A 13,657-nucleotide genomic window follows, 5' to 3' on the forward strand; every position below is an offset into this window, starting at 1 on the left:
TGTTACCACTTGAAACAACTTCCAAATGATGTTTTAGGCAGTCTTTTAATTTTTTTTTTAAACTTCTCTTTTTTTTTGCTTTCAGCTCCAGACCAGGAAGACCTCCAAAACGAACGCAGAGTGTAACCTCACCAGAAAATCCCCATATTATGCCCCACAGTGTGCCTGGCCTAATGTCCCCTGGGATGATCCCACCCACAGGTATTGCAACATTTATATATTTCACAGTATGGTCACAGTATGAATGGAAACCACTCATTATTCTACCATCTATCTGCAAACCAAAGAGAGAAGCAGCACTTTTTATGCATTAAGATGTATGCAAACAGTGTCAGACTTTGGCAGTAGGGGGCCATAAGTAACATTTACTCTGGGGGCTCACTGATCAACTACATGCAAATATTAGAATCACAAATTTACCTATGCATCTATATAATAATATACTTGGTCGTTTGTTAATAAATAATGAGATACTTCATCATCTATACATAGTGAAACAAGCGTACTGTGAAACATACTGATTATAATGGGTCTTAAGTGACGTTCTCCTGTAAAGGGGCCCACCAGAGGATTTTCCGGTTCTCCTGTAGGCCAGTCGAAGCCTGTATTCAAACATCTTATATGTGAAGTTTAATCTGTATTTGTGTTATATAGAATATACTTATGGAATGGGAGTACTTAGCAAACAAATTAGACAATTCATGTGTGCCCACCAGCCACCACAAGTCGACCTTTGTCTGATGGGACCCTAACCATTTATATCAGACATAAGCCAAAAGCCTGCAAATTTATAAGGCAGGTAGGTTGCAAATCTGATTAATAGCAGCCGCAGACTCTTGGGGGGAGGACTCAGTCAAAAATGGGGTGCAGGTCAGTTATCTATCTGTCTGTCTGTCTGTCTATCTATCTATCTATCTATCTATCTTTTGGTCTGTGTGTCTGTCTTTGTTATCCATCCATTTACCTATTCAAATATCTGTGTGTTGAGAATCATCAAATAACAGGGTGCCTTAAAAGAACAAAAAAATCCTTATACTCACCTGATAGATTCACTGTGACGTAGTCCAATAATGGCTTATCTTACCTACAAATTAAAGATATGGGCATGTTGACCCTTCTTTACTTATCTGCTGTCATGAAAAAATAGGGACACAGACATACATGGGATGTCATCCAGTCCAAAGTAATACTTATTTGTTTCTCTCATTACCCTGTAGGTGTATTGAACAATACATTAAAGTCTTGGCTGCCGTAACTTCAGAGATTTAATTTATCATTTATAAAATGCCACTGTCCTCGCCATGTGAAGGGCTTATCTGTGTAAAACTTCACAACGATATCTAAACAGGTAGAGGTAATTAAATGGGTTTTAGACAGTATGATATTGATGACCTATTTTTATTGTAACTTTTGAATATCAAAGCAGGGGACATCACAGACTTTTAGTTGTTAGCGCCTATTTACGTAGACACTAGCTGTGTCTGGCAGTGGCCACTAGAGGTTTTTTGCGGAGATGCGGTGTTCTGCTCTCTACACTGTTTACATCCCTCATCCTCATTGACAATGCCATGTGTACAATCCCAACTGATTTCCTATTGATGGTTTATCCATGTGTCGGCCCCACACTAATTTGATATTTATGGCTTACCGTCAATATCAGAGTGGTGGTAAACCCCTTTAATATACAGCTGAATTAGCTGGCCTAAAGGCCGATTTACACGCAACGACATCGCTAACGAGATATCGCTTGGGTCACAGAATTTGTGACGCATATCCGGCCTCGGTAGCGACATCGTTGTGTGTGACACATACGAGCGACCGCTAACGATCCAAAATACTCACCACATCGTTGATCGTTGACATGTCGTTCATTTTCCAAATGTCGTTTTAACTTCTGGGATGCAGGTTGTTCGTCGTTCCTGAGGCAGCACACATCGCTACGTGTGACACCCTGGGAATGACGAACAACAGCGTTCCTGCATCCTCCGGCAAAGAGGTGGGAGTGTCGATAATGCGGCTGCTCTCCGCCCCTCCACTTCTATTGGTGGGCCACTGTGTGACGTCGCTGTGACGCCGCACCAACCGCACCCTTAGAAAAGAGGTTGTTCGCCGGCCACAGCAACGTCTTTAGACACGAAGTACTTGTGACGCGTACCTCCGATATTGTTCGCCACGGGCAGCGATTTGCCCGTGACGCACAAACGACGGGCGTGTAAAGCACCCTTAAGAGCCATGAAGTCATGGATGGCAACCACTTGACTTGGAAATATGTCATAAAAGGAAATTAGAAAGAGTACAAAATCTTTATGTAAAAATAGTGAACAAATATAAAAGCCATTCAGTTTTTGATTGTGTTTTTTATATTAAAAGTGTATTATATGAAAATTATGAAAAGGCTATTGCAAATTATACACACAAGAATCTGTACATTTCCATTTGTAAACATATTTGTGGCACACACATCATAATTGGGCTTGTTGGCTTCCAGCAGAATATTCCCTACATTTAATTAACTATCTAGAGAGCTTAGAATAGCTGCGACTCACATTACTTCTTTGTGGATTGTATTACAAAGCTATTGTTATTATTTCTTTCCACTGATGAGAAAGACATTTGCAATTGTTTACTCCAGATGCAGAAAATAACTTCATTGTGGTCAAACTGCTTTGTCTGTAACGAAATTATATTGGAGCTAATGACAAGTCCATCTTTCACTGCATGACTTAGATAAGTGTACACATTCCTCTCAAGAATACGTTCTAAAAATATGTCATGCTTTATGTAAAGAAACATTTCAGGACTACGCAGCCGCTTCCTTCCTAGTAACTAATCAAAAGAAAACACGGCTGTGCTACAGAACATAACATGCTAATAAAAACTGCACATTAGTCTTACTTCATGGACACAGTGCACTCATTTCTCCCCCTTACTACTGTGGTAGAGATAACATGATAATTTATAAGCCATTCATATTTTTTATTTTCCCCTAATTCTTAAAATATTGTTTGCTACAGGGGGTTGGCTAATTTTATCCTTGTCCCACTCGTGTCATGTTCTTAGGGAATATTTGGCTATACGAAATGACCATCTGTATAGTATGCCCTATTTAGGGCACCATAAAGTATTGATAGATACACAAGTATCATTGCTGTCTCGCTTACTAGTGTATTGAAGAATATATATATTTTTTTATTTGAAATTATCTGGTGTAGAATTATCATGACTACTTTGCGCTGCCTTGTGTTAGGACAGTCCAAACCTGATGTCAGATATTCTTTAAAGAACTACGGTACTCCCATTAAACTTTTTATGCCTTATATTGATATACTCATTGATTAGCATCGTTTCCGTTTTCCAGCGCTCCTCCATTTTTTTTCTCAGTCAAGCAACCTACAAATCCGGATCAACAGAACACACTGTGGTGTATATCCGAGCCAGAAGTCTCTTTTATAACTAAAGCCTACGAAGCCTTGTTCTGCATGCCGTAGACTTACATTGTAAAAGCCACTTTCAGGTCATGCAGATCTGGAGAGGCTGAAGAGCAGTGCTTCACTGAGAAGAGGAACAGAATAGCGCTGAATCGCAGAGAATGAAGCAGTAGGTGAGTATATTAACACACTACACTACAAACGCATGTGCACATATTCAATTAAAAAGAATCTTCATTGCAGTGCGTCTTTAAAGAAAATTAACCCCTTTACAACTGTGCATGTCTGAGGGGGGTGTCTGGAACAGGCTCTTAGGTTGAGCTCGCTCAATATCCATCAGATAATGGCTGTGTATTACAGCCAGGACCTGCAGCTGCCAAACGTGGTCGAAGTGTAGCTACTTCAGACATGCTCTGCGCATGCGCAGAAGACTCCTGCTGTTTCGACCATGCGCAGATCATGTCTGAAGCCGAGAATCAAGCACCCAGATAACAAGGCTGCGAGAATCGCAAGCGCACACGCTTGGGATCTCAAGGAGCTGAGGGTGACGTTGTTCATGTAAATCCATGGTATCACGCCCACAGGGGCATGATACCATGGGAAGCATGCAAATGCCCACGGTGCGATGCGACACCCAGGGGACTAGCTCCTCTGATCATTTACATAGGGAACATGTAAGTAATAAAACGTATTTTTATATATTCATATTATATAATATTATAACACAGGGATGGGTAGGAAGGGGTTACTAGGCCACACATTACCCTGCTTCCAGGTTAGAATGCATAAGGGACCTGACAGGTTGCCTTTCAGTGTATGGATTGTGTAAACAGATTAAAAAAAATTACAAGATTTTGAAGAAAATATTGTAAGGGCAAAACATAAATAGATAAGTAAGTGAGGGGAGTTGATAGGCCAATCTAAAAAAAAATGTTTTTAGCGCACACTTATTGTGAATTAGGGAATTGTCCTGGTAATGGGATCCAGAGATTGGCACAGCTCACAAGAAGTATTGGAGACAGGAGTGGGAGGTTCAGATTATAGGGAATGTGTTACGGGGGGACTGGCAGATTAGGATAAGGTGGTATATATCCCAATCGCCAGTCGGGGCCTACCGTGCTCTAGATGACTAAGGAGCTGCTGGCAACCCGAAGGTTAGGCGGAGAATACTGAGCTGGGTGGCTCTGAAATAATAGGGGCCTTATCCAAGTTAAATGGTACTTGTATCAGGACACTGTGAACCCTGTTAGCATCACAGGGTCCACTCACCCAGCCTAGGAATTCCCTGTTAACGCCACAGGGGTCCTGGGGTACGCTGTCCGTGTGCGTAGGAGGCAAACCGGACAAGTGGCACAGGAGCCGCAGCCCAGTTGACTCCACTGGGCTGCACTAGCAGGACTGGACAGTAGGAGGTGGAAGCCCGGTACCTGACCCTAATGTGCTGAGCCACAGGTGTCTTGGCATGACAAGCAACGGACACCTAACCCTGCCTACCGCTTCCTATCTAAAGGCTTATGCGGCAATGAAGCTCTAACATGGAGGTGTCCTCTGTCTGATCATAGGTGAAGACTGCATACCTCCATTGTCTCCAGCCCCTTCGATAACCTAGGTCCGCCCCAAACCCAGGGTGGACCACAATGGCACCTCCAGGGGCCAATAGCGGAGTGCCACATCATCAGTGGCAACACCAGTGGCCTATACGGCACTGCCACGTCACTGATGACCTCATGGCAGCTACGCCCCAAACATCTCACCAGTCATCGTCTGACAACCAATGGTGGGGTGCCAGGTCATAGGGCGGGCCTCCGCGAGCCAGTCCGAAGTGGCCACATCATCAGGACATCTGATGCCCTCTGGCCTATCAGGGCCTGTCACCTCACGGACATGCCCAGTAAAGTCTTTCCCGGACTTAAGCTTCAAAATAAGATTATCACCCTGAGCATGCTCAGTAGGCACAACACAGGACTTAGACATGGCATTATGTTCAAGTACCTGTGCAAAGAGGCTTTTCCCACTAAGTGTAGGAACATGCTCAGTGGCCTGAACTGAGGACTTGGCCTCAGGAATGGAACAGTCAGGCTGAGCATGCTCACTAGGCGAAACACTGGACTTGGGCTCTGGCTGGGGTAAATCGGCACACTCATGCGCACTAGCCGCCTCTCTACACTTAGACATAAAGGAGAAAGCAGTCAGCTGGACGACCTGAGGCACGGCCAAAAACAGCGGCCAGCACCTGGGCGTAACAGGAACCGCAGCAGGCTGCTTGCGGCTACAGTGTCGCTGATTTGTAACAGAATGTCAGTCTTAGGTTATTAGAGGAATGGAGGGCACGGGTAGGGTAATAGACAGAGATGTTGGAGGAGAAGTAGGGAAGTGCAGAACTGTGGAGAGCTTTGTGGATGAGAGTGATAAGTTTATATTGGACTCTGTAGTAGATGGGCAACCAGTTCAATGACTGGCACAAGGTGGAGGCATTAGTGTAGCGGTTGGAGAAAAATATGATCCTGGCTGCGGCATTCAATATGATTTGGAGAAGGAAATGTTTAATAAGAGTAAGGCGGGCTTTGCACACTACGACATCGCAGGTGCGATGTCGGTGGGGTCAAATTGAAAATGACGCACTTCCGGCATCGCATGCGACATCGTAGTGTGTAAAGGCTCGATGATATGATTAACGAGCGCAAAAGCGTCGTAATCGTATCATCGGTGCAGCGTCGGCGTAACGCTGACGCGACAGTCCGATGTTGTTCCTCGCTCCTGCGGCAGCACACATCGCTGTGTGTGAAGCCGCAGGAGTGAGGAACATCTCCTACCGGCGTCACTGCGGCTTCCGTAGGATATGCGGAAGGAAGGAGATGGGCGGGATGTTTACATCCCACTCATCTCCGCCCCTCCGCTCCGATTGGCCGCCTGGCGTGTGACATCTATATGATGCCGCACGACGCGCCCCCTTAACAAGGAGGCGGGTCACCGGCCAGAGCGACGGTCGCAGGACAGGTGAGTCCATGTGAAGCTGCCGTAGCGATAATGTTCGCTACAGCAGCTATCACAAGGAAATCGCTGCTGCGACGGTGGCGGGTACTATCGCGCTCGGCATCGCAGCATCGGCCTGTGATGTCGCAGCATGCAAAGTACCCCTTAGACTGATTAGTAGAGAGTTGGTATAGTCTAGATGAAAATGATTGAGAACAATAGTAAGAGCTTTGGCTCAATGGTAAGAAAAGATCGAATTCTAGACATGTTTTTGACATAAAGGTGACATGACCAAGCAAGTGATTGGCTGTATGGAGTGAAGGAGAAATCCAAGTCACATATGATCCCAAAACAGCGGGCCTGGTGCTGAGAAGTAATGATTGTACTACAAATGAAAATGGTAATATTGAGTTTAGAAAAGTTAGGAGAGGGAAAAAACATGAGAAGTTCATTTTTTTATAGATTCAGTTTTCAAGTTGCCCTTGTGATAAATTAGAATTTGGCCATTTGTATGGGGGTAACCTTTTCTTAATAAGGTCAGGGGTAGGTTTTCTTTGTTTTTTAAAACAAGAGAAGTTATCCATTGTCTTTTGTCAGACTAATCAGAGCCATATTGTCTGTAAATGTGGATTGCCTCAGCCCCTCTGACAACATAGTTCAGAGAAAAATGATGCTGTTGGTTTGAGGAACCAATGAGAGAGCAGCTATCTCCAACCAATCCTGTAAGACCCAATACCCTGAGTTGATAACGGAGAAGTTTGAAAGGGCCTTGCTTCTGTCACCAAACAGAGATTCTACATAACCTCAGCCACGGAACTACAGTTCTTGCTGGGAAATCACAGAACTGCTTCAAGATTCATTGTACAGTATTTCAGCCTAGGATTCACGGTTCCAACTCTAGCTACACAGAACTAATTTACTGCTCAAAACTGAGCCCACAAATTCACTTGGAGAATCCATGTTGGGACTACTCAGTCTCCTGGCTATGAGGGGCTGCTGATAAGTCTTCGGCTTTGTGATCTTTTTTGTTTCTATGGTAACGAATGTTACATCACATGAAAGCCTTATGTGTCTAATATATGTTTTCAAAATTTTGTGTTTGTTGCTTATGGCAACAGTGTTCTACGCACGCGGGAATACAAAATCACAGAGTGTAATGTATGCACAGCAACTGAAAGCAGTGGAGTGAAAAAATGTTTCTGCAAGGAAAGTCTGCAAAGGATATTCATGGTGATATGTCACAGACATTGAGGGATCAATGCCTTTGATATTCCACAGTTAAGAACTGGGTTGCCAAATTTAAAACAGATCACTTCAGCACCAATGATGAGGAACGTCCTGGACGACCGAGAGTGGTTGTTGTTTCGGAGATCGTTGATGTGTGTGTGGATTTCCCGTGAACGTGTTTGTGTCATAATCCATGAACATTTGGACATGAGGAAGTTATCTGCAAAGTAGGTCCCCAAATGTTTGACAAAAGATCAGAGAAGCACGCAAGTGTAAACTTCCCGGTCTATTTGTCAGCGTTACTGGACTGATAAGAACATCCTGTATCGACTGGTGACTATGGATGAGAACTGGATTTATTTGTATGACTCTGAAAGCAAGAAGCAGTCAAAAGAGTGGAGGCACAGGTGTTCTCATCCAAGGAAGTTCAGGGTGTAAAAATCAGCCACAAAGGTGATGGTATCTGTGTTATGGGATAAGGAGGGAGTGCTGCTAGTGGACTACCTTCAAAAGGGTTCCACCATCAATGCAAAGTATTACATTAAACTTTTGGACCAATTGAAGGCAGCTGTGAAGGCTAATAGGTGCGGCAAGCTGTCCAAAGGAATCTTGTTCCTGCAAAACAACGCCTCCGCTCACACTGCACAAGCGACCACGGTGACCTCATGCCACCAATATCAACAGCTATCATGGTGCAGAGCAAGACGGCAATGGAGGCTGAAATAGAGCTCTTCCCATTTCAGCGATCAGTCCTAATTTTTTCTTGAGCGCAATAATAGCTGTAGATTAACCTGGAGACCACGTGGGCAATGCATGAAGCGGCCTTCATGGGAGAATGTCCCACTGGTCTGACTTCTAGGATTATGGTGTTGGGTGGCCTATTGTATGGTAGCCTGACCCCTCTAACCTTCATTCCAGGTGCACTAACAGCTGATTGTTACATTTGATATAATTTGGTCATAGAACCCCTGGTGTGGCCATTTCTCCAAAGTGTCCTTGGATACATTATTGAACACTACAACGCCAGACCACATGTTGCTGGAGCTACTGTAAGCAGTGTGTGAGGCCCAAATGTACTCCCGTGCCTGCAGCGCCTCCGGACTTGTCTCCTATCTATCACATCGGGGTCATCATTGGTGGGTATAACACAGGAGCTGCCAGCAGTGGATCTTGATTATTTGTCTAAGTGCATTTAGTGTTGCAGAACATTCCTCAGATGACCATTAAAAACTTCAATGATATTAGCGGAGGCTGGAAGTGATGGGGTTTCTGCACAATGCTCAGACTCCATACTTATTACATAAAAATATTTTGAAAATGCTGTTTCCGTATTTTAATCTTTGCAGATCAGTTACATTTCCATCCTGTGATGTCCATAACTTCATAAGTTTTTAATCTTTGTGTTGTAATTTCAATGGTATGGAGTGTAGTAAAGTGTAGAGCTGTGTATATAGTGCATAGTGTGGACTTCACACCATGAATTATATATCTATAGGCATACACTCATTTAACCGCGGCCTAATCTCAGTATCTGTATTGTTCTGAATATATAAACTGCAAAGTACCACTCCTCTCTCCTGTATACTGGATGTTATTCTAAGTATCTGTATATATACACTGCACAATACCACTTCTCCTGTCATGTATACTGGGTGTAATTCTCAGTATCTGTATTTTTCTGTATATGTATACACTACATAGTACCACTTATCCTGTCCTGTATACTGGATGTAATTCTCAGTATATGTATTATTCTGTATATATACACTGCACAATACCACTCCACCTGTCATGTATACTCTGTGTAATTCTCAGCATTTGTATTATTCTGTATATTTACACTGCACAATACCACTTCTCTTGCCCTGTATACTGAAGCAATTCCCAGCATCTGTAGTATTCTGTATAAATGGTGTTGTGCAGCATATATATATATATATATATATATATATATATATATATATATATATATATATATATATACTGCACAGCACCATTTCTCCTGTCATGTATGCTGGGGGCAATCTGGAGCCAGTTTGTCTTTTCCATGAAAAATAATACTTTTATTTATCAAATGAGTTGCATAATGAATAGAAAATATAATCCAGACATTGACTAAGTTACAAATAATGATTTTTACTTGAAATAATAATTTTTTCCTTCAAACTTTGCTTTCATCACAGAATGCTCCTTTGCAGCAATTCCAGCTTTGCAGACCTTTGGCATTCTAGCTGTTAATTTGATGAGTTAATCTGGAGATATTTCACCCCATGCTTCCAGAAGCCCCTCCCACAAGTTGGATTGGCTTGATGGGCACTTTTTGTGTACCATACGGTCAAGCTGCTCCCACAACAACTCAATAGGGTTGAGATCTGGAGACTGGGCTAACCACTCCATTACAGATAGAATACCAGCTGCCTGATTTTTTCCCTAAATAGTTCATGTATAATTTGGAGGTCACCTTTGGATCATTGTCCTGTTGTAAGGTGAAATGGGCTCCAATCAAGCGCTGTCCACAGGGTATGGCATGGCGTTGCAAAATGGAGTGATAACCTTCCTTATTCAAAATCCCTTTTACATTATACAAATCTCCCACTTTACCAGCACCAAAGCAACCCCAGACCATCACATTACCTCCACCATACTTGACAGATGGCGTCAGGCACTCTTCCAGCATCTTTTCAGTAGTTCTGCGTCTCACAAATGTTCTTCTGTGTGATCCAAACACCTCAAACTTTGATTCATCTGTCCATAACACTTTTTTCCAATCTTCCTCTGTCCAATGTCTGTATTATTTTGCCCATATTAATCTTTTCCTTTTATTAGCCAGTCTCAGATATGGCTTTTTCGTTGCCACTCTGCCCTGAAGACCAGCATCCCGGAGTCGCATCTTCACTGTAGATGTTGACACTGGCGTTTTGCGGGTACTACTTAAAGAAGCTGCCAGTTGAGGACCTGTGAGGCATCAATTTATCAAACTAGAGACTCTAATGTACTTGTCTTGTAGCTCAGTTGTGCAGCAGGGCCTCTTTGTACTCTTGTTAGAGCCTGTTTGTGCTCTCCTCTGAAGGAAGTAGTACACACCATTGTAGGAAGTCTTCAGTTTTTTGGCAATATCTTGCAAGTAAGTTTAATGGAACCTACAAATGTAATGCTCCAGATTCTCAACTAGCTCAAAGGAAGATCATTTTTATAGCTTCTCTAATAAGCAAAACTGTTTTCAGCTGTGCTAACATACTTGCCCAAGGGTTTTCAAGGTATTTCTAAACATCTATTAGCCTTGTAATACAGTTAGCAAACACAATGTACCATTAGAACACTGGAGTGGTGGTTGTTGAAAATGGGCCTCTATACACCTATGTAGATATTGCATTCAAAACCAGACAGTTGAAGCTAGAATAGTCATTTACCACATTAACAATGTATACAGTGTATTTTTGTTTAATTTAATGTTAGCTTCATTGAAAAAAAATGTGCTTTTCTTTCAAAAATAAGGATCTAAGTGACCCTAAACTTTTGAGCTGTATTGTATATACTGTGTATTTACTGCTCAAAAAATAAAGGAAACACTTAAACAACAGAATGGTATTTTACTGTTCCCTTTATTTTTTTTATTCTGTATTATTTTAGACCTCTCAGGGGTTGTGGTTTTATAACTGGGTGGGGTTTTATCCAGTGATGTGGCTTTATTAATGGGTGTGGCAGATGTAGACATTTTGGACCGTCATTGAATTTTATTTTAGTTGTTCAGGAAAAATTGAATAGTAGATTGGTAACCCTGGCACCCAGCAGCACATCCATGACATGATTGTTTGTCATCAATAGGTTGCTGTGATAGCATTGGGTCTGCTGAAGACCTCCATGCTTGTCATGACAGTACTTCTTTGAAATAGCTCAGCTTCAAAGGAGACAGTGATTTCTGCTATATACAGCAATGCTGTGGCATTGTTGTATATAGCACAAGTGATCAAACAATTGCAGGTTATAGTCCCCTAAGGGGACTATTAAAAACAGTGAAAAGTAAAAGAAAAATATTTTTAAAAAATGTAAAAAAAATAAGAAAAAAACTTTAAAATTCAAATCATCTCCTTTTTAGTAATAATAAAGATAAAAAAAACATATGTGGTATTGTTGTGTTCAGAAAAGTCCAATCTATCAAAATATAAAAATAATTACCAAAAATGATACACACTGTAAACGAAAAAAATTATTATTACCAAATTATTTTTTGGTCACTGCACTACCACAAAAAATTCTGTAACATGTGAGCAAAACATAATCTATTCCAAAATGATATCAATAAAAACATTGTATCACCCCGTAAAAATAGGCCATGACATGGCTCCATCTACCGAAAATTAAAATGTTACGGGTCTTGGAAAATACAACACAACTCCCCCCATAAATCTTTTTTTGCAAACTTTTGATTTTTTTTCACCACTAAAATAATAATATTGCTGTAAACATACTCATGAGGAGAATTATATTGTAAGGTCATTTTTATCACAAGATGTAAACCATATAAAAAGTTAACAAAAATCCATGTCACGAATTCTGCTTTTTTTTTAACAATTTCTCCAAATTTGGAATTTGTTCCCTGTTTTACAATATGCTATGTGGTCAAATGAATTGTGTCATTTAAAAGTACATCTCGTCCCTCAAAAAACAAGCCCTTATAGGTCTATGTGGACAGAAAATAAAAAAAATATGACTCTGGGAAGTAGGGGAGAAAAAATGATAATGCAAAAATGGAAATTGGCCGATTTGTCAAGATGTTAGCCTGGGGCCACACAAGCACTACTGCGAGTGCATCGCATGACACTTGCTTCCGCTCTGCTGGAGTGTAAGCCGAGTGTCATACCACTGTGATGCGATCCTGTGATCGCAGCACAGCCGTAGAGGAGAGGAGGGTGGGCGCTGCGGAGGAGAGGGAGGGACTAATCTGCCTGTCTTCTCCATTGTCAGCTGATGCGTATATCGCACTGCACCCTGGTGTAATGCGAGTGTAGTACGATCTTTCTCTCACACCCATAGACTTGTATGGGTGCGAGAGAAAATGAATTAGATTCCACCAGCAGCATTCTGCGATTGTTTTCTCTGTCCAATTAGGGCTGAGAAAAAAAATCACTCATGGGAGCGGCTCCATAGAGTAACATTGGTCCGAGTGAAATGTGATTTTTTTATGACATTCCACTCGCTCCGTTTTACTCACCGTATGTCCTTAGCCTTAAAGTTAAAGTTTTAGAATTACCAGTCTAAGTCCTGATATTAATCCTATAGAAAAGTGGAAACACCTGAACCAAGCAGTTCATGGGAGAAAATCCACCAAGAAAACTGAACTGAAGCTGTTTTGAAGGGAGGATTGGACTTCCATGCTGATGTGCAGGGCTAATTAACAATTACTGGAAATATTTAGCTGCAGTTATTGCTGCCCAAAGGGGTCACACCAAATACTGAAAACAAAGGTCCACATAATTATGAAATTCACAGATGTGATATTGGATAATTGTCTTCAGTACAAAATTATAGTCTTATATTTTTGACTCTTATGTTTGACTTACCGTATTTTTCGGACCATAAGACGCACTTTTTTTCCCCTGAATGTTGGGGGAAAGTTGGGCTTGTGTCTTTTGGTCTGACTATAGGGCTGCGGCCAGGAATGAGGGTGCTGCGGTGGAGCGGGTCATCGGGGGCATGAGCAGGCTGTAGCAGCCTGCTGTGACCACGTGGGCCCGCTCATTACATATGCACGCCCATCCTCCCGCCCATCTCAGCGCAGAATCCGGCGCTGACAGGTGGGCGCGAGGACGAGCGGGGACGCGCGCATAGTAAAGAGCCGGTCCGCATGATCACCCCTGGAAATTACAGTCATGTGCGGCTGTATTCACTGCTCCCCGCGCGTCATCATCAGCCCGGGGTGCTGTGAATCGGTGTACTCACCCGTCCCCGTGTGTGGAGCCGTCACCCTGCGGCACGCGATGTCTTCCTGTCTGTGCCGGTCAGCTGATCGGCACAGACAGGAAGACATC

The 13,657-nt window shown here is 42.4% G+C and overlaps 1 protein-coding gene across 9 annotated transcripts in view; it reads left to right on the forward strand.

Moving 5' to 3' along the window:
- Positions 1–13,657, forward strand: part of DACH1 (dachshund family transcription factor 1) — a 509,086-nt gene that overhangs the window by 212,002 nt on the left and 283,427 nt on the right. For all 9 annotated transcript variants that reach the window (XM_075336822.1, XM_075336823.1, XM_075336824.1 and 6 more), the window contains exon 2: positions 86–201. In XM_075336822.1, the coding sequence (XP_075192937.1) occupies positions 86–201 (116 nt within the window). The remainder of the gene's footprint in view (positions 1–85; positions 202–13,657) is intronic.

This window comes from Anomaloglossus baeobatrachus, chromosome 2 (genome assembly GCF_048569485.1).
Source record: "Anomaloglossus baeobatrachus isolate aAnoBae1 chromosome 2, aAnoBae1.hap1, whole genome shotgun sequence".
Taxonomy (NCBI): Eukaryota; Metazoa; Chordata; class Amphibia; order Anura; family Aromobatidae; genus Anomaloglossus; species Anomaloglossus baeobatrachus.